At 33.5% G+C, this 20,233-nt stretch overlaps 1 protein-coding gene across 5 annotated transcripts in view; it reads right to left on the bottom strand.

Moving 5' to 3' along the window:
* FMN1 (formin 1) overlaps positions 1-20,233 on the bottom strand; it is a 176,677-nt gene that overhangs the window by 13,880 nt on the left and 142,564 nt on the right. For all 5 annotated transcript variants that reach the window (XM_048948464.1, XM_048948462.1, XM_048948463.1 and 2 more), the window contains one exon: positions 17,726-17,818. In XM_048948464.1, coding sequence (XP_048804421.1) covers positions 17,726-17,818 — 93 coding nt within the window. The remainder of the gene's footprint in view (positions 1-17,725; positions 17,819-20,233) is intronic.

The raw sequence follows: 20,233 nt of genomic DNA, 5'->3' as shown, positions 1-20,233 counted from the left end.
CAAAACTAAGTAATTTCTATTCATGTGTTGGGCAAATATGTTGGAGATACTAATTCAGATTATATAATTATGGCAAAAGCAAAAAACAGTGTTGTGTGTCCTGTGCAAAGAAAACAAGGAATTCTATATATACATTTAATAGGACAAGGGAAAACAGTTTCAAACTAAAAGAGAGTAGTTTTATGTTAGATATAAAGAAGTTTTCCCAACAGGAGTGGTGAGACACTGGCACGGGTTGCCCAAGCAGGTGGTGGAAGTCTTGTCCTTTGGAGATATTCAAGGTCAGGCTGGACAGGGCTCTGAGCTGCCTTATCTAGCTGTGGGTGTCCCTGATCATTGCAAGGCAGCTGGAGTAGATGACCTGTAAGGGTTTCTTCCAACTAAAATGATTCTAAAATTCTAGGCCATTACTTCTCTACCTCAAATCTTACTGGTAAGACAGCTACCACTGAAAAATAGAACAGCTCTGATTTACTGTGTTTGTTTCAGGCTAAAGTTCATCTAATATACTTAGTTTGCTATTTCCATGGCTCTGACATTTTTTATCATTAAAATTGGGAAAGACAAGCAGTAATTTTGATAGTTTATAATTATACAGATTAACTACACATAGGAAAATCAAAACAGTTAAAAGCTAAACTGTGTATAAAATTGAACAGTGCATGATAATATTTATAGTTCAGTGTAAGAACTGAGCTACTGGCTTTTAATCTCGTAAGAACACATTAAGGAAAGATGCAAGTAAAAAACTTAGAGAAAGCAGAAAAAAAAGATGCGACTTCTAGGAAAGAACACGCAGAGTTTACATTATTATGACAGTGTGTTTTTTTGTGTACCAATACAAGGGAAAAGAGGAAGCAAGAAAGTAGCTATTATGTGTATGATAGTGTTTTTCATACCTTTAACTATAACCACGTCTGTTCAAGCCAGGGTCAGGGAAGAATTTCTGTATCTTTTTACAAGCAAGGATTTGAAAGGGAAACACTTATTTAAAAAAATATGCTGTTGTAATCTGCTGTAGGGATATTTTTTTTGTAATGCAGCTATAGGCTCTGAACACCAACCACTGGTCTTACTCATTCTGCTATCTGTATCTCATGCAGAGGATGAAAAAGCAACGCTAGCTTGAGAAATTACCAGAAAATATTATTCACCTAATGGATACATAGCAGCTCCAAGCTACAACAGGACCAAGATCATGCATTGAGGTACTAGGAAATAGTTCCCAAAAGAACAAAGGGAAGTCAACACTGGATAGTGTCAAAGACTGCATGCTGGAGAAAGCAAATAACCAACAGTCAAAAGAAGAAGGATGAGACAACTTGCTCTAAGAGTTGAGGACAAAGAAAGAAAAATGGGTGCACAGATAACAGTTACATCTGCCCTGCTAGTCCCACCACCCTGCATGGAAAAATCTGCATTTGTCAAGTATACAAATCCATCTAAGTAGAATAATTCACCCAAGTCTACTGATCTAGTTGTGCTTATTACAGATTTTTTTTTTTTTTTCCCAGTATCTTATTATTTTCGGAATTGAAAGATCTCATGTGTATCATTTTATCACTTCTATAAACACTCCAGGGCAAAGAGAAATCTTCAAAATTATGAGAATGCTCAGAAAGTTAGCAGTTGGTGTACAGAAATCAGAACTTTGATTTATATTTCAGGACTGAATTCATGTGGGTCACAAAGCTTATGCTTCATAGACATTTAAAGACTAGCTAGTTAGAGGGTTTCTTTGGGGGAGGGAACAGAATGGAGGGGAGAACACCCTAAAACAAGGCTTTTTTTTTTTTTTTTTTGCCTCAAGGAAGAAAGTAATTCTTTTCTGACTCACGTTTTCCAACAAACTATAGTTTAAGAGGGAATCTGGGATAAGGCATAATCACAGAAAACAAACAAACAAAAAAAACTAACCAAAAAAAAAAAGAAACAATCCCAAACATGAAAGACCAAACTAAATCAGACCAAACCAAAACAAACCCAAGTGATATGTCTCTCTGAACTTACAGAGGGTTGAGATGTATCCTCAGAAAAGCTCAGATACTTTTTTTTTTTTTTCCTGAAGTGCTAAATCTCACATTCTGTGGCATTTCTGAGGTTAAAGAGAACAAGCCACTATGGTCATTGTCTTGACCTTTTTGAAGACATACCACCATTTGTAATAGATCAAAATCTCTTAGAAATTATGTATTGCAGCTATATCTGAATATCAGAAAGACAGAATCACCAAGGTTGGAAAAAACCTCCAAGATCATCTAGCCCAACTGTCCACCTATCACCAATATTTCCACAGTAAACCATGCTCCTTAGTACAACATCTAAAGCTAAAGTCAGAAAGCTCTGTAGTTAAAAGTACGCTAAATATATACATCTCCACGTTGAAGTACAATTAACATAAAAAATAAACTTATCAACTGTGTTTAATCAGACAATGTGCAGGGTGGAAAAAAAAAGTCAAACAAGGCCTTCTAGATGGTAAAAAAAGACTAGAGAGGATCATTATAATCAATACACATGTTTTGTCTTTATAAAAATTTCTGTATACGCTTAAAATCCTAGACGCTATAGTAATATAAAAAAACAGGAGGACCAACAGCAGGGTGAATTTAGCCTCCCTTGGTTTTGCTTTCAGTAGAACTATTACCAGTGAAAACTTCCAAATAGACTTCATTTTTAAGAAATCCCTTACTCAGGACATCCACTGTTTGTAAACTCAAGGGAAAAGGAGACCTTTTAAAAAACATTCTTTTATCCAACTATTCAGTATTCACAGGAGGGAATCAAGTAAAGACATTTTTAATGTTTATTCCTTGTTCATAGGAATATGAAAACAATGACTGGACTACAAGCAGAAAGAAAACTTCACAGGGGGTGCACTTGATGGTATATGGCAGTTCTGGAAGCTTAAGAACAATCTAATGAAGGACTCCCCTCAGGACTGTTATTTTAGAGTCGGGATGGGTTGACCCTGGCCAGCAGCTAAGCACCACACAGTCACTCACTCACTGTTCTCCAACAGTGGCATAAGGAAGCTAATAGGAAAGGGCAAAAACAAGGAAAAAAACCACAAGCAATGCAAAAGTAAGCAGTCACAACTATACAAGCAGACCGAAGCTCACCCAGTTTTGATGCAATGACTACCTACTACAAATTCCCTTCAATTCCATTTTGAGTGCTGAGCCTGACATTATGTGCATGGAATATCTTGTTGGTCAGTTTGGGCCAGCAGTCCAGGTTCTGTCCACTTCTAACTACCTACCCACTCTGGCCTAGTTGCTGCTTGGGGAGAGAGTGGAGAAGAAAACCAAAGCCTTGATAGTGTGAAAGTACTGCACAGCAACAACCAAAACATTGGTTTGTTATCAATATTGTTTTAGCCACAAATTCTAAACACAGAGCTATATGGGTGTCTATGAAGAACATTAAGTTTCATCCCAGCCAGATCCAGTAAAAGAGCACATAACCACATAGAAAAATCACTACAGATGGATTCTAAGATTTAGCTGAATTGGATACGTTTATTATTTTTGTGCATATAATTTTGTGCATTATTTTTGTCAGCCTTATAATTTATAGTTTTGGTTCCAGTCACTAGATTTATTATGTCAAAGAATGTGTAGTTTTCAATGCAGTACAAGATTTTATTGATTGGATGACACATGCATGAGGGTAACAACTCATACAACTGTTAGTAAATATCATTAACCTGCGTATAATTTTTTTATTATTAATGTTATTTTACTGGCTAGAAAAAGAAAGGACCCTGCATAAATATGCAGTAATTGCATGTAATTGCAAATGAATTATAAACAACGATTTGTATGTTGTATATAACATGAGAAAATACTTTTCATTACAGAACTCTGCCAGAATTCAGTTTCTTGGCACGTAAATTTTAAAGGAATGGAAATCAAATTAATAGAATTTTTCAAACAACAAATGCCAAGTGCAAATCAAAAAGCATTCATGAAAATACATATAAATGCAAGAGAATTTAAAATCAGAAAATTGAGGGAAAGCCATAATATTTACTGCATTTCGAAAGCGTGGCTAGACTGATAAAGAGTAAGTATGGCATTGAGTAGAAAATTGTTTTTTTGGAACTGTTAAAGATATGGAAGTTTCTAATTCAGTACCAAATGCCATTGGTTTTACATTTCATAAAGACTGAATCCAGCTTTAGAACTTACTCATATAATTAAGATAGCAACAGAAGATATAAAAGTTCTCAGAAATGAGGTACTCAGAAAAAAATGTTTTTAATTTCAGACATGTATTTTTTCATTCTAATGATTGAAAGTCTCTCCCAACAACCTTAAAGGATTTTAGCAAACTGTGCAATGTCAGAAATCCTAGAGCAGCACCTGTTCTGTTCTAGCAAAAAGACTCATGGAAAATCTGTATTTCTAGAGCTATACATAAAGATTGAAATTTTTATTTCTCCATTATTATATTGAGAAACTTCTGAGTTATTTCCATAAATAAGGATATCTTTTTACCTAAGCACTCCTTTCATATTAAGCATAGCGTACAGGACAGAATATATTTTTTACTTTATTTCAAATTTGAAAAATTCATACTTAATGTGATGAGAAGTTGCAGTCCGCCATTCTCATGGAGGTACTTTTCTGGCTTATAACAATAAAAAACTTGATTGTTCCATGTACAGATTCCTAGCAGGTAAATTTTTTAGCATGCATGATTTGATTGGCATTCTTTAGGTAGTCATTAACTTCTAATTTGGTAGCTTTTTGAACTCGTGACATTCAAAATAGAGCTGAAAATACATGTAAATATTCCAATGTTTTTCAAATAGTTTTTTATTCCAGTAAATTATAATGCAAAAAATCCTCCAAAACAAAAAATCTCGCCCCCATCTCTCCCCAGCAACAGACATTTCTTCTAAAGTATCAGTTAAGCAACGAGGCATGCAAGCAATGCAACAAACGAAACCTGTCCTATTATCGATATGCATTTTAGAGATAATTCCTGAATGGATTCATTAATGTTTAATTAAGGATTGAGTTCATGATACAGCCTCTCTCCCTGGAAGACTAACAGGGTCACTCTTCTCTACTCAGCCACATATTTTTATTGAGATTTTAGATGTTTAATATCTTAAGACCTCTAACTGTCACACTGGGACAAAAATTGCTGAGCCTGTTAAAAATTATTGGCAGGGGAACAAACAACAGGCAATGTGATCTTATATGCCTTGTTTCCTTTAACTCTTCTCTAAATTAGAAAATGACAATTTTTTAACATAGGATTTGGCTTTGAATTTTTTTTGTACAGTTTAAATACTGGTATAGACAACTTAAATCCTTTCAAAACAATCTTCAGAACACTTGCTGCCATGAGGTCTTAATCATGCTTCCCTGAATCAGTCCTTACAAGTTTATTTTCCTTTGCAGCGGTACAAAAATTGTTTTTAGCTAAGAAGCCCACATCCAATGATGAAAATGTATGACTGTTTCTATCATACAAAGAGTCTCTGTGCAGCTTTGTAAAGTTGCTTAACAAACAAGATGCCACACAAGCAATCAGAAATACTACTTACCAGGCTGTGCCATGGGTACTAGGCAAGGACTACTTAACAGAGTACACAGAAATTGTTAAACATTATAAAATATTCAGTCAGTATTTCTAATGTTACCAAAGCATAGCAAACTGTAGACATCTGTGCACACACTGAGGCATACAACACCAGCAAAACACACTCATGCAACACATTCAAGGAAGTGTTTATTATCATAGGTAATAAAAAACCTAGGAAATTATGTTTTCTTTTAAAAGTGATAATGCTGTCTATAAATTTGCCAGAAAAAGTGTTGAAGGTCTCTTTACCAGAACATTATAACTAACTATGCAGAAAAAACATTTTATGTTTATTTTCTTAAAGTCCTATATTTCTTAAAATATACTTTTCTTACCCCAATGCTTTTACTGTACTCTGTGCAAGTTAAAGCTATTTTTCAGTTCAAGCTTTTTTTTCAGTTAGCTTGTACAGAAGGAGGTCATTATTTCATTAAAATTAATGAAAATACTAATATATGTTGCAGTTACTAGTTAGAAAGCAAGAATTAACAGTACACTTTTCAATTTATTCAAATTAAAGTATTTGAAACTGGATTAAGCCATTAATTTGTTCTTCTTGCGTATTTGTGGGAAACAGATTTCAAGCCTACTAGAAATTAAACACTATAGAAATGCATTCTAATTCTCATTTCTATTTTAATCAATTCTTATAAATTCGTAGTTCAATTTCAAATGCAATTTTGCAGGTTAACCTTTGAGATGACTAAATGTGTCTAAACTGTCTGCAGAATGGGAGAATTTATTCTTTCAAACAAAATAATCTGTTCTGTTAGGGAAAACCATTCAGATTTTCTACAGCTACAGTCTCCTGTCGTAGCAGAAGTGAAAACTTTCAGGATCAGCACAGTTTTATACCAAGGACAGCATTTTTAAATACAGGTAAAATAATTGTTTAAGCCATTAGGAAGCAGATCTTGTCAAAAAGGTGAGGGATAAAAGTATATGCTAATTGGATGGTGAACCAGTGGGTAATCTGTTTGGTAAACAACGAATAACTATAAAAAGAGAATTTAACTGATTTCAGAGAAACTTGGGAAATTTGTGCCTGAAGTCTTTTAGGAGAGAAAAGCCATAGCACTGCCTCCTCCTGTGGAATGGTAAGAATGATTTACGAGGCTAAATAATTTCTGCTGATTAAGCTCACTAAAGATTGGTTTCACATGATCAGCTAAAGTACAGCAACGTGTGATGTATAGTGGCCCCACACGTTTGAACACACTAGGACACGCTCTTCTAGGTGATCCAAAGGGTGGGGGTGGGGGGTTAAAAGCTGCTGCTTTGTTTTCCATACATTTTCGCCTCATTAGGATACACTCCTTCTGCAAAGTAAGCCACTTCTGGTGGTCGGGAGCAAAATCTCATTGTAAATGCACAGCAGGATAGTGGCAAAGCTGAGATTAATTCTCCATAGATTTATATAGACCTTTCTCACTGTTGATTGCTTGTACTGTTTCAAAGGTGCGTATGTTGCCTTTTTTTATTGCTAGTTACCGACTTTATTCCAGCATATGGTGGTTGGCGCCATGACACAAAGTGAACATTTTATACTTGAATTAAAGTGGATATTTGACAGTTTCTGTCAGAAAGTTCAGAGAAAAGAATTTGTGAAACAAGATTTATGGCATATTTTATATGGGACACATCTGTTTCTTTGCTACGTTTTTGTTTAAATAAAAAAGCAATGAAGCTCTTTAAGAAACAAAGACTGTCAATAAAAAAGAATGAATAGAAAAAACCTACGTTATTGAGAACGAATTTAATCATTCTGACCTTCTAAAAATGTACTGTTAAGAAGTATGACAGTCACCTTCTCCTTTTTATTCAGCTACAAAGACAGGATGGGGGGAAGGGAAATTTCAGACCTAAATTGATTATCGACTGCAGGGCTACCCGTATTTAGGGATAAATCATATCAAAATGAAAATCAAAGAAATTTGCAGTATTGACATCAAATATTCATACTGAAAAACAAGTGAAATATTAAAGCAGATTTTGCCTATCAATTTCTTTTTCCTTTTTCTTTTCATCTATAACTGCATTGTAGTGAAGTGGAATGTGTCAAATGAACACTCTCTGTTTTGAAAATTTCTTACAAAATTAAAGATTAGCCATAGAGGGTAAACAGCAAACCTCATCACAATTATCTATTAAGATCACTAAAGCTGAGGTAACTTGGCGTCTGACATTCAGTGTTTTAGTCTTCATCATGTATGAAACTAAACTGAATTTGCAGAACATCTCACAGGATCCAGTTACATTGAAAGTAAATTTAAAAAAAGCATGTTATACAAGAGACAAAATTATTTCAATATTACTCCAAATCTTTAACTAGCAACTTTCCTGTTTATAAGGGTTTGTATTTAATATGAAATCATAAGATTTGCTGTGGGAAATATAAAACATAAAGCAGGACTACTTAATCAAACATCATGAGCACAAAATAAATAAATTCTGTTTAAATCACCTATGTTTTTGCACAAAGGATCTGAATCATTTAATTTCTACTTAAAGAACACAACAATAGGAAAACTAACTCAGTTGGACTATTTGCATACTACGCAAATGCATACACAAGCACACAAACAAGTGATTAAAAATATCATGATCATAATATAGGTTCAATAATTTCCCCCCACAAAAAGAGGAATAATTTCATTACAAAATTACAAGGATATACCAAATGATTTCATATTACTACTGTACTTCATTCTTGCTTTTAACACTACAACTAGTTCCTCTACAACTTGTATTTATGTGGGAAAAATTAGCTAGCTATTAGTTTGAAAAGCCTGCAGTTTGAAGCCAAATGTAAAGGGAAGGCAAATTTGGACCTGTAATATTTCTACTCCTTGCCTCAAATAAAATATAGTAGTAAATAGTGTATTAAAAAGATTAATTTTAAGAAGTCTTGTCAGATTCTTCTAAAAACATCACTTAAACGAAACAGCAAACTGTTTCCAAGTACAAGACTGAAACTTTACTGAGCATACCTTCTTTACGATAAACACATAGGTTACATATATTAAGAAAGAATTGCTAGATTTCTAAATAAAAGACTACTACTACTATTCTGGAAAAGGGAAAATTAAAGCATGCTCAACGCAAATTAGTTGGGCCATTTTATTTATACTTAGAAAGCACTCAGATACTTACATGATGAAATGAGAACAGCAGGCAACAGAAAAATCCTTGTCATAGCTTAATTTAAGACTGAGACATAACAAGAATAACATCAAATATTTAATGGAACAACCTATTTTACAATACTTTTAAAAACATTAAGAAATGTCTGGAAATCTTTTTTAAATTTAGAAATATTTAAATAAATCTTAAGGTAATTTACTTTATTCACATCAAAACCAAAATAATAGCAAATTACATCAAAATCAAAAATATCTGTCATTTGGAAATGTAGCAGTGTCAAAGTACCTTTGTCATGATTTCTAACAGAAAAGTACAGTCAGCTCTCCCAATTAAGGTTGGCAATTCTCTGTCTCAGGAGCTGCCCAACTTGACATTAAGAAAAAATCCCAGGTGTAGTATTTATGTATTCTTATACATAAATACGCCTTATCTAATTCCTATTCAGTTCAAAAGTCAATGCTTTGTTAGGCCCTTGGTTCAAAAGTCCAGGTAAGGAGGCACATTACAGACAAATACTGATTAACTGTACCGACAACACTACAAACAACCAAAACAAATATATTTGCTAGAACAGTTTTTTTTTTTGGTCTAATATTCTTTAACCCTCTTAGTTTTCAGCTTGGCCACTGCCATGTTGTTTGAAGCCAGCTCTCTGTGCCTGTCCCAGGATGTCCCTTAAACCACCTCTATTCCAGAGATAGCAACACTTTGTAGAGGAAGTTTTCAAAAAGCAATCCCATGAGTGCTGTTTTCAGGACAAAGTCAGTGAAATTGTAATGACACTCTTCTAAACATCTTGCCCTGGCACCAAGCATCTAGGCATAAAGAGATCATAGCAGTAGCTGCTGAAGAGACTGAAGTGACCTTCTGAAATCAGACTTCTCTTGCATTTATTAAAAGTCTGTCCTCTATAGAAGCTGTAATCTTGAAGCAATGTAGCATCCATATCATTCACATGTTTTTACTCCATCATTTTTGAATTTTGAGTTCAGTAGCAACATCATACTTTGCTTTTTTAACTAGCTTCAGATTCCTGAGACTGCCCCTCAAATATTGAGATTGTTTGTATGTCAAATTAATTTGTCTTTTTGACCTAGAAAGAAGCCACGTTCTGACAACTATTTCATGTCTGGCCTACATATTTTGCCTGTTACTGCTTAACAAAGAAAAACACAGTTTACACCACAATGCATTCTAAGCTTCAGAGATGCAACTTCCTGCCAGAACTTTCAGCAACTAGTATTTGTATCAATTATGCAAAAGCAGGATATTTGTATGTTTACACAGGTATGAAAAATGATGTAGAGAAACAATCAACATACTAAAACTTTAAAAGTTTAAGGAAAAATTCCGCATAAATGCATAAAATCAGATTAAGCATGCTATTGTCATAATCAATTTGTATTATGGTAGCAGCAAAGGGTATTTCCCAGCTTAATCCAAAGAGGATGGTGTAAAATTAGAGAGGATATAGGGCAAACATAAGTTGAGGGTGACCACTGTGGTGGTAGGTATTAATGTACTTTGGTAGTAAACTTTTGGGTTTTCCTTATTTAAGTTAATGCCTTAATTTCCCCTATCCTTTCAATTTCTTGACTCTGCTCTTTTCCCCATCTAAATTTTTCTGTCTATGAGCGAGCTGTTTACACAGGATGTATAAGCTAAAATAATTAATATGCATCTGTATTTCCCACCAAGAAAAGCTTTCTCAGGAATTTAAATTTTATTAGTTCACTGCCTTTCAATACCAGCACAAATAGGATAAGACAAGAATGTAAATAGCAAAGCAAATTCAGATGAACTACATACATGAATAGCACTGTAGTATAGACACATGAAGATATGAAATCATACAAGAAATTAATTAGAAGACAGTAAAGAAGAAAGCAGGTGGAGTAGAGGAAAAATGTATGGAAAACCAACACAAATAACCTGAGATGTGGTTTACCTATATGACTATGACATGAGTGCTGGAAGAAATCCAGGCTAATTGAAAGAAAATAAGGGTTCTGATGAAAACTTAAAATGTTAAGTTCCAGACAAGATGGTAATGATTAAACTAGAGGTATCAGTAATGTAGATACACTTTTTAGAGCAAGCATACGCATCACAGTTTTTGGTATTAGATTAAGGGTATTAATATTAACATTAATTATGCCACTCGATTATGATTAATAAAAAATCCTCCTTTATGTTGAAATGCCAATCACTGTGGCAGCCACGATGATTCAGTGCAACAAAGCCAATCAAAGAGAAAAATCTCAGAGATTCTTTCCTTGTTTTCTAGGAGAGGATGACATCATATTTCTAATTATAAGCACTTCTAAATTATATGTTACATATTTCAATGTTGTTTAGTCTTCCAATTTTGTAGTAGGTCATGATTACAGTGGAACTGATTATAGCAATCTATGTATAACTGTCTCAAATGTACTCAATTGAAAGTTTCCTGAGAAACCATATTTTTAATTAACATCAATTTTCAGGACTTTAATGATGGTAATTCTTTCAGTAGTGTAAGGGGAATCATTCATTTCAGAGCAAAATCTTCTTTGAATCGGCTCACTGTCAATATTGCATTTTTTAGAGGCATATGGATGCAATCACATTCTGGGACACCTTATTTGGTATCTTATGGACTGAGGCTATTGTCCAACTCTAAAATCTCAGAGTACCACAGCAATAAGGATCTGCTTTGCAGACTCATGCCAATTTATGTAAATCACTCTTTCATGTATTTAAATACAACAATGTTTGAGTGATGAAAACAGTTATGACTGTCACAAACAGTTTGAAAGATTAAAGTAATTCTGCTGCTGGCATATAAAACAATGTTCCACATCTTAACACAAACTTTGCATGGTCTGTAATGTCATTGCTGGGAAGGATAAAAAGTTATAAGCAAACATTATCACTGCAAGGAAGTATGACATATTTTTCATGTTTGACACTGGACATAAATATCCTCCCACACTGTTTAATGTGAGAACTGCATATGTGTGGCAGAGATAATAAAACATCTCAGTGAAAACAAATGAAGGGGAAAAAAGAGTCATGATGAGTTGAATAGAAAATACAGCTTTGAAGTTAAAAGTCTTTGTATTCATACAGTTTATTCACAAAAGGAAGATCCAATATTTGATATGCAGACTGAACAGTCACAGATCCTGCAAGACAGTCAGATGCCTTGTAGAACTGGTGTTGTTTTTTGTTTTTTTTTTTACAAAGGTACGCCTTTTATTTGACAAATGTAGCCTCATAAGTGAAGGTAACAGAAGACCAGGGAAACAGTAAGATGCTTCTAAGTTCTATTGCTCTTCAGCTGTAGTTTACACACCAGATGTTAAAAGGCAATTGTTATTGAAGCCAATGCACCTTAAAAATGATTCTTGATAATCTTGCTTGACTTAGTACTAAAGGACTCAAGAGCTTTATGAAGAAAATGGAAAGCAAGTGCCATTACACTAAGATTAGATTAAGTAGATTAAGGTAGAGGAATATAAAAGGGCAAAACAAGGGCAAAACAAATATGTGGCAGAATATTTTTTTCTAAGACTTAAAAATAACATTGCTTCTATGGATATACTTCTTGAGGAGAAACGCTACACTTTTGTTGTAGAGAAGCAACAATTTAAAATATTTTTTCAGAGGATTCTGATATTTTGAGAAATCATTACAGGAAATCTCTAATGAACTGCTTAGAATAAAGACTTTAAACATAATTTCTCCATTTTAAAACCAATATAATGTTGTCAGATTATTAAAGGCAATAAGTAGCAATGTAAATTTCTTCCTAATTGTTGACCGAATTAAAATTTATACAGGTATGTCCTGCTAACAGCAAGTGAGAAATATGAAATATCACGAACTGTGAAAATTGTACTGATTATGGTGTCTTGGAGTATTCTTGACTTCTGATTCACTGCTGAAATATGTCAGCATCCTACTACACACACAGCTTTGACTGAAAAACTGTTTTGAGTGGATTTTTAATTTTATTTTTTGCTTTAATAGAAGAAATTATTTTATCAGATTCTTACTACTCAGGGTCAATAAATTAAAAAAATAAGGATGCCTGGGTCAATACCATGGATACTACTAGATAAAGAGAATAAAGTACTTCATATGGAAATATATAGCATCAGAACCACATTGAAGAAAACATTTTTAAATCCAGAAACAAGCAGAAAATAACAAGAAATTGACAGTTAGCCAGCTGAAATGCTTTACAGGAATAGAGTTAAAGAAAAGGCATGGGGCAACTTCCTTATCTGAATGCTATTATGAGATGATACATTAGGTACTCTGAAGAAGCAAATTAAAAGTAGTAAAATTGAGTGAAAATAAATGTAAGCTGATAATGATTAAAATGATAACAAAATAGGATATTAAGAATGAAGAAGAATAAAAAAAATCTTCCTGGAAACTACCTTAGAACCTTAGAAAAGATTCCGTTAAAAGTAGTCCGATACACATTAAGAAGGTTTAGCTTTGAACTCTATGATCTAAAGACCAGTGATTTCAAACATTCAGTATTTCATCTTCTTACAAATGAGTAAGAAAATATAGAATCACAACAAACATTTGTTATTTAAATTTAATTAGAAGAAACTACATTACTGGAATTAAAGTTATGAAGGTGGAACTGACATGAAAGCTTGGAGATACCAGAAAGGAAGTGACAATTCTTTATATAGTTGCAGTGATCCGGATCAAACAATATACACGAAAATGCTTCATATATTTGAAAAGGTCAGGAGGTATCTGTCTGCCTGCTTAGGGAACCTGGTCTCTTACAGGTTCAGATAAGCGTCCCCATTTATCTTTCCTATTCTCATGTCAGGGAAATCAAGAAGAGCTTCTGGCCAGTGCACTTGAATACAATTTTTTCATGATGTTTCTTAATTTCTCAGTTATACTCCCACAAGAATAATACAAAACAGAAAATAGTTAACATACAAATGAAATGGGCTAGCCTTAAAAGAATTTATTTCTTATTTTCTTTCCCACTGGACTACCTCAACAATCCTCTACAGTGCATTCAAACTGGCAAATGAATAGATGTGGATCAAAGCTCCTGTTCTGCTCTAGAAATACATTAGAAAGCACAACAGTTTGGAAGCATGCCCAGGTGCTACTGTAGCCTGGCTAAAATTATTAAGAAATCACTTAGCAGTAAAAATCAGATTTACTGACATTTTCCATGTGCTTGCTAACCTTGTCTGAAAAATATACTACCTTCTGACATAATAGTACACTGACTCACTTGGTTTGTGACTCTATTTTTCTACTGTACAGTGCCATGACTGAGCAACAGTCATCTCTTATATAGTGTAAGACAAACAGTTATGGTAGCAAAACAACAACTTTAACCAGTGTTGCTAATCCAAATGCAAGTTTAGAATTCCATATGCAGGACGATTCCTGCCATTATGAGATTGATCTCAGCAGATCTACTGTAATTGACAAATCCCTCCCTTTCCATCTTGTTACCTTGGGCACTTGAGTGTATCATGTGGCTTTTCCAAATAGCATTCCTTCTCACTATTAATGATTTTCAAAAACTGTTCTGTTCTGACATCAGACTGCTTGTTTCCCAGACTCTGTCGTAAATGGAATGAATTCCTTTAATAGCACATTTTCCATCAGCAAGATGCTTTATTCTTGTAGAAATGAAAAGAGACAGCTATGAACTTCCTAGGCTAACTGCTACAAAGCCTAAAGACTTTTTGATTCACACGTTCCAGTATTTGAGGGAGGAAATGCAGCCCAGATTAGAGTTTTTACATACTTTTTAGGCTGGAATCAATGAAGGGGAATTTGGGACCAGATTTTGCAAGATCCTGGATGAATGTGAGTTACAAACTTCCACATTTATGACAATGGACAAATAATATGAGCTAGTCAAAGGGGGAAGTGAAAAGTAAATTTTATTAGGGCTAGTTGACTGCTCTTGTATGCTGTCTACTTTCTGGTTCATATTATACTTGAGAGAAGACAGAAAGAGAATAAAAAGTGTCATGAAAAACTAACAACAATGGCTGATGGCCAGCACCCTTTCTAGCAAGCTTCGTAGCTGCAATAAGCAAACACTCTTACTTTTCTCCTTTTCAGAACATTTTGCACTTTTCTCACATACGTTTAACAATTCTGATTGACAATCAATAATTCAAAGAAGAGTTTTTTTCCTAAGCAGTTCTGAGCAATAGTTTCATAAATTAAGGGGTATACCAAACCAATTGTTAATGTCATGATTTTGAAGATATTTTTGTGAATCGTGGAAAATATAACAAATGTATTTTTGAAAGCAACATGCAGCAACTTTACTGGAAATACAGCATGTGTTCAGTCTCTTATGGTAATTCTTATGTCTATGAATTATAGTAAAACTAATCTTTTTTTTTCCCACCATACTATTAAATCTATTAATGATTATTTTTGTTTTCTGTACAAGCTAAATCCTTCTAAAAAACATGAGCATATAAAATACAGCTAATGAAGAACTAACACAGTTTGCACCTTTCATGTGGGAATCATGTAACACTTGACAAAGATCATCTTTCACTACTAAAAAGAACAAGAATCATTATTTTATACAGTGTACCAGGAAAGTGAGACTCTCTGAAAAAGAGATTAACCAACTCTTCTAGCATAACATGTCAAGTAGCTGAACTGGGAATAGAACCTAAAGGTTCTGGCACCTAATTCTTTGTTGAAGGCACTAGACTATGTTAAAGTCAGTTATACAAAACAGCACTGACATCAGCAGAAGTACAGTTTATCCCCTTTTGCATTTTAGAATGTCAGTCTCCATAACACTGCGTGCTTTTTATTACAACACAGCGAGTACTAGATTTAATTGGTATTAATTGTAATTAGGAAATATAAACAGATCCAATTAAGCAAATCAATCTTTTTTTTCCCCCCCTACAGTATTTCCAATTTATCACTGAGAAGAAATGATGGGAAATCAGGATTTGAGAAAAAAAAAAAACCACACAAGTATCTATAAGTTCCAGCCCTATTTCCAAGCCAGAAGTTTCTGAGCTTTGGATACTTGCTGTGAGCTGGCAGGAAGATAACAGACTATTTTTTCATACATTTGCTTAAGTCATCCACAACTCTTTTTTTAAACAAACAAAACTGAAAGCAGATGCTTAACGGATGCTCGGTATTATCAGTTAACTCCTAATTTTAGAGAAGTATTTGAGTTTCCAGATGCTTATCTGAACTGAACCACTGAACTTCTTGAAATTTGTCCAACACCTATCCTAATATTATAAATCAAGACAGTTGTCATGTATCTTCAGTGCACGATGTTATAGGATTTCCCTTCTAATGCCATACAAGGTACCACTCACCCGTTATAAAGATTCAAATCAAGGAGATAAGTGACTGAAGGAGGTAAAGGGCGAACAACTATAGGGTGTGAAGTTCCCAGGACTTTGTACATGAATATTCTAATGAAAATGAGTACAAAATGAGAACAAGTATAACAAAGATATCAAAGGAAAGCATGAGAAGACAACACAGTGTATTCCCCATGCTTAAGGCTGGACTCTTGACATTTTTGAGATTTTTTTTTTCTTTTTGTTGACATTTTCCTATTTTCATTACTGGCTGGAATGAAGTTAATTGTCTTCATAGCAGCTCGTATGGTGCTGTGTTTTGGATTTGTAACCCAAATAGCTCACCAGTTTGAGCTACAGTGCTCTGACAAGCAAGATAAAGAAGCATACTAGAGTTCATGAAGGTACTGTAGATATATCTTGAATATTATCTCAATATTGATATTACTGGTAAACTCTATGTAAAAATTTCCAGTAAACAAGTGGCAAAGTTAACTGTCCTGCTTTAATGCAAGATTTTCATCATAATTTTCTTGTTTTACAAGTTCTGTGGCAAGAAATTTGTATCTTTGCACTGTCTAATAAACTTAAAGAACCTATCATATCCATACATATCCAAACATATCCAAAAAACCAACAAAACAATTTAACAAATATTGTTACTCTTAAAGCATCTGTTTTCTCTTAGTAAATAATATAAGACAAGCTCATAAAATGACATTATTAAAAAGGTATTGGAAGGATCTTTATAAGATGGAATATGCTAAGTCAGAAATAATTATAACAATTTGAATGATCACCAATAGTAATCTGCCTAGATTAGTAGATTCAGATAGTTTTCTTGATTTCTCAAAAGGCAAATTTTTAAGTTGAGCACAGTTCCAGGGGAAAATATTAGCCCCCTGGTAAAATTTATTTCTTAAGAATTTTTAATATAATTCCCAGAAATACTGAAGCACTCTGTTACCTCAACAACTCCTACATATTGGAAAAGAAAAATCTTTGTTTCTTTATCTATACCCTTGAACTGCTCCAGAGATGCTACAGTGCTGATCTGTGCAGCACTGTAGGAAAACAGAAGAGAGTAAGACTGCCCTTTTCAATAGCAGCAGTGTACATTTACACTGTCTTGTACTGATCATCAAAAGGCACCCTCAGATCTCATCCCTCTTATCACTAGACTCTGCCCTTGTAAATCACTTCCTTCACCTTAGGCAAAACCTTCAAATCTAAATAGTCAATTAATGGCTATACCATTGATATAAAATCACATTACCTCATGTATATATGTGGAAAGATATTTTCTATTCTAGTCTTTTATAGACTTGAGGACATAAATTCTATCTGATAAGTATACGATGAATATAATTACCTAAATATAATGATAAAAGATAAAACAGAAAATAAGAAATGTGTGAGATCAAGGAAATAATTACCTTTGATAAATGGTGTCTAAGATCTGTGTATCCATTACTCTGAACACGTATTAGGCATATTTGGAATATAATCCACAACAGATAGTAGGAATTTGAAGAGACAATAGATACTTAACACAGCTTATATTACATATAGAACACTTTGTAAAACATTACAATATTGACCAATATATACATATTTTAAAATGTCTTTACCTTTCTGGAAGAATTCTTCTAATTTTTCCTTGAAGGGCTGGAGATGCTCTTCTGAAGATTCTCTGCAAACTAACTTCATTTGCTTTTCGGAGGCTATAAAAACAAGTTGAGAGCCGTTTGTGGTAGATATCAACACTTTAAAAGCCTTCATCTAAATTAGTCACCTAGACATACTTTAGAGGTAGTGGAAATAAATATGCACTATTGAATCCAGCCATTACATGATGATAAAAACCATTGACGCTGGACCAGTATACCAATTAGAAAATGTTTCATGTGTTTAAAGAGTGGAACTTTAGTAATGTCCTGTTTGCTGTAATACTCCAGCTCTGAGCTGAGGCCTATTGCTTTAACAGCCTACAACACACATTAATTCTACATGGTATTTAAAGCTTCAAACTTTGTTCTGATGTGAATGGATGTTGCCTTATATCTGAATTGATTTTAATCAATCAGTGCCAGTCATTCTATACTCAAGCATTTCTTCCAACAGAAATGCAGGAATTGAACCTTATTTAAGCATTGAAATTACAGGCCATGATGTGAAATGTGAGAAATGATGTGATGTGACAACTCTGTAAGGAACAACTTACATATAGCTGTAATTTGTTTACTACTTAGTCTGTTATTTTAAGATCAGATGAGATGCCAATTTATAAAAAACTCCCTTCCCTAAAACTCCTGTTAAACTTTGAAGGTTCAAGCGTTCCACGTTAGAGTTGAAATTAGACTGTTGAAAATAAAAATGCAATTATATTTCATTTAGCAACCGATTTTATGAACTACTATCGGATTTCTTTTCCACAACTCTTCATTCCTTAGCAGCTAAATTTAGACAGAAATTTATTTTGGAGTCAAATCTAGTAGTTAAAGTTTGGCTGCGTTAAACATTTTCACACCACATTGCTGCCACCATTATATAATTCAACTTATTCCAGCAAAAAATTAATACAAAATGGTGAGAAAAGCAACTGTGAATTTTAAATTAACATTATGTTATTTCAAGTTTTCAGTGCAATGAAAAAATATCAATGGAAATTGAAAACATATGTATACATTATATTCCTCAACTATTTGCATTGCCTATAATGCTGGGCCACCAGAACTTGCTCAGCAATAACAGCTTTCCAATTAATTGAGAATTTAATAAACAATAGAAATAAACCATGGAAGTTTTTATTATAAACAAATACTGATATCTCACTTTAGTACGTATTTTACTCTAACATCCTTTCACAAGTCATGTAGATAGACTAAGAAATTACTGAGGAGCTCCAAAGCTGATATAAAACGCTCTAGGCTACAGTCTAACTACATCTTTAATGTCTACTCTTGCAACCTGGAGCATAAGAGAACTTTGAAACTGTTGAAATTGAAGCTATTAGAGATTTGTTTGTCTGCCAGAGAGCAGTCAGAAATAATAAAAGTATCAATTCAAAGCAGATCTGGGAAAGAAAATCTTTTATTAGCTGCTCTGTTATGCATCTTTAATAACTGAAATTGGGCAGCCCTATCGAGAGGGTGGCACCCTACCAATAGCAGGGTGTTGGAACTAGATAAACTTTAAGGTTCCTTCCAACCTAAGCATTCAATGGTTCTATGATGATTCTATGAAATTAGGCAAATCAGAAATCAAAGTCTATAAGACTTTTAAGACTATTTCCAGAAAGTACATGCCTCTTACAATTAAAAGTTCGAACTTCATATCATACTCTGAATGAAATTTATGTAACATTTTAATTTGTGGAATTTAAAGGAGTTTTCTACATCTGCTCAAGGAAATTGTAATACTTAGGAAGAAGATGGACATCACATTGTGAAGAAAAAAAAATCTAGTGAAATACCCAAGATTTTACTGTTAATTTTCCAACTGAGATTTTATACAAAGTAGCAGCTACAAGTTTGTGCCTAATTATCAATATGTTTTAAAAGGAAAATCTTATATAAAATAATATTTAGAATTTATTTTAAAGCAATATAAAATGTCAAAAGGCAGATAGTACACACAATGTTGAGACATTTGATATATGGTGCTTATAAAATGTGCATGATTAATATGATCACCTTAGGTTGAAATTATTGCAAGTCATTTATTATGTTATAGCAATGAAATAAATTTGTACAAATAGATACAGATACGAATATATGTATGAAAACACGTATAACTAGAGTATATAAACAACCACTGTATGTATAACAATATACTCTGGAAAGGTGCTTTTTTTTTTTTAAACCAATAAGCAGTGCTACTAATACATTGTCTTGAGTATTGAAAGCATCCTAGATGTTTCCAATAAGCATTAATAGCACAAGATTATTACAAAGGTTACTCAGATATGTCCTATGCACATATTTAAATGATCAAGCCTAGGACAAATTGCTTTTAAGTTAGAAAGAAAGAATATGAAAAACCCCTTCAATAAAAATATTTTTGAATAGGAAAGACTAACATTTACCATAATTAGATGACAAAAACTACAGAAAAATATGGGAAAGTAGATTAGGGTG

Source organism: Lagopus muta, chromosome 6, assembly GCF_023343835.1.
Source record: "Lagopus muta isolate bLagMut1 chromosome 6, bLagMut1 primary, whole genome shotgun sequence".
Taxonomy (NCBI): domain Eukaryota; kingdom Metazoa; phylum Chordata; class Aves; order Galliformes; family Phasianidae; genus Lagopus; species Lagopus muta.
The sequence above is the reverse complement of the archived record's forward strand: the minus strand, read 5'-3'. Positions and strand labels throughout refer to the sequence as shown.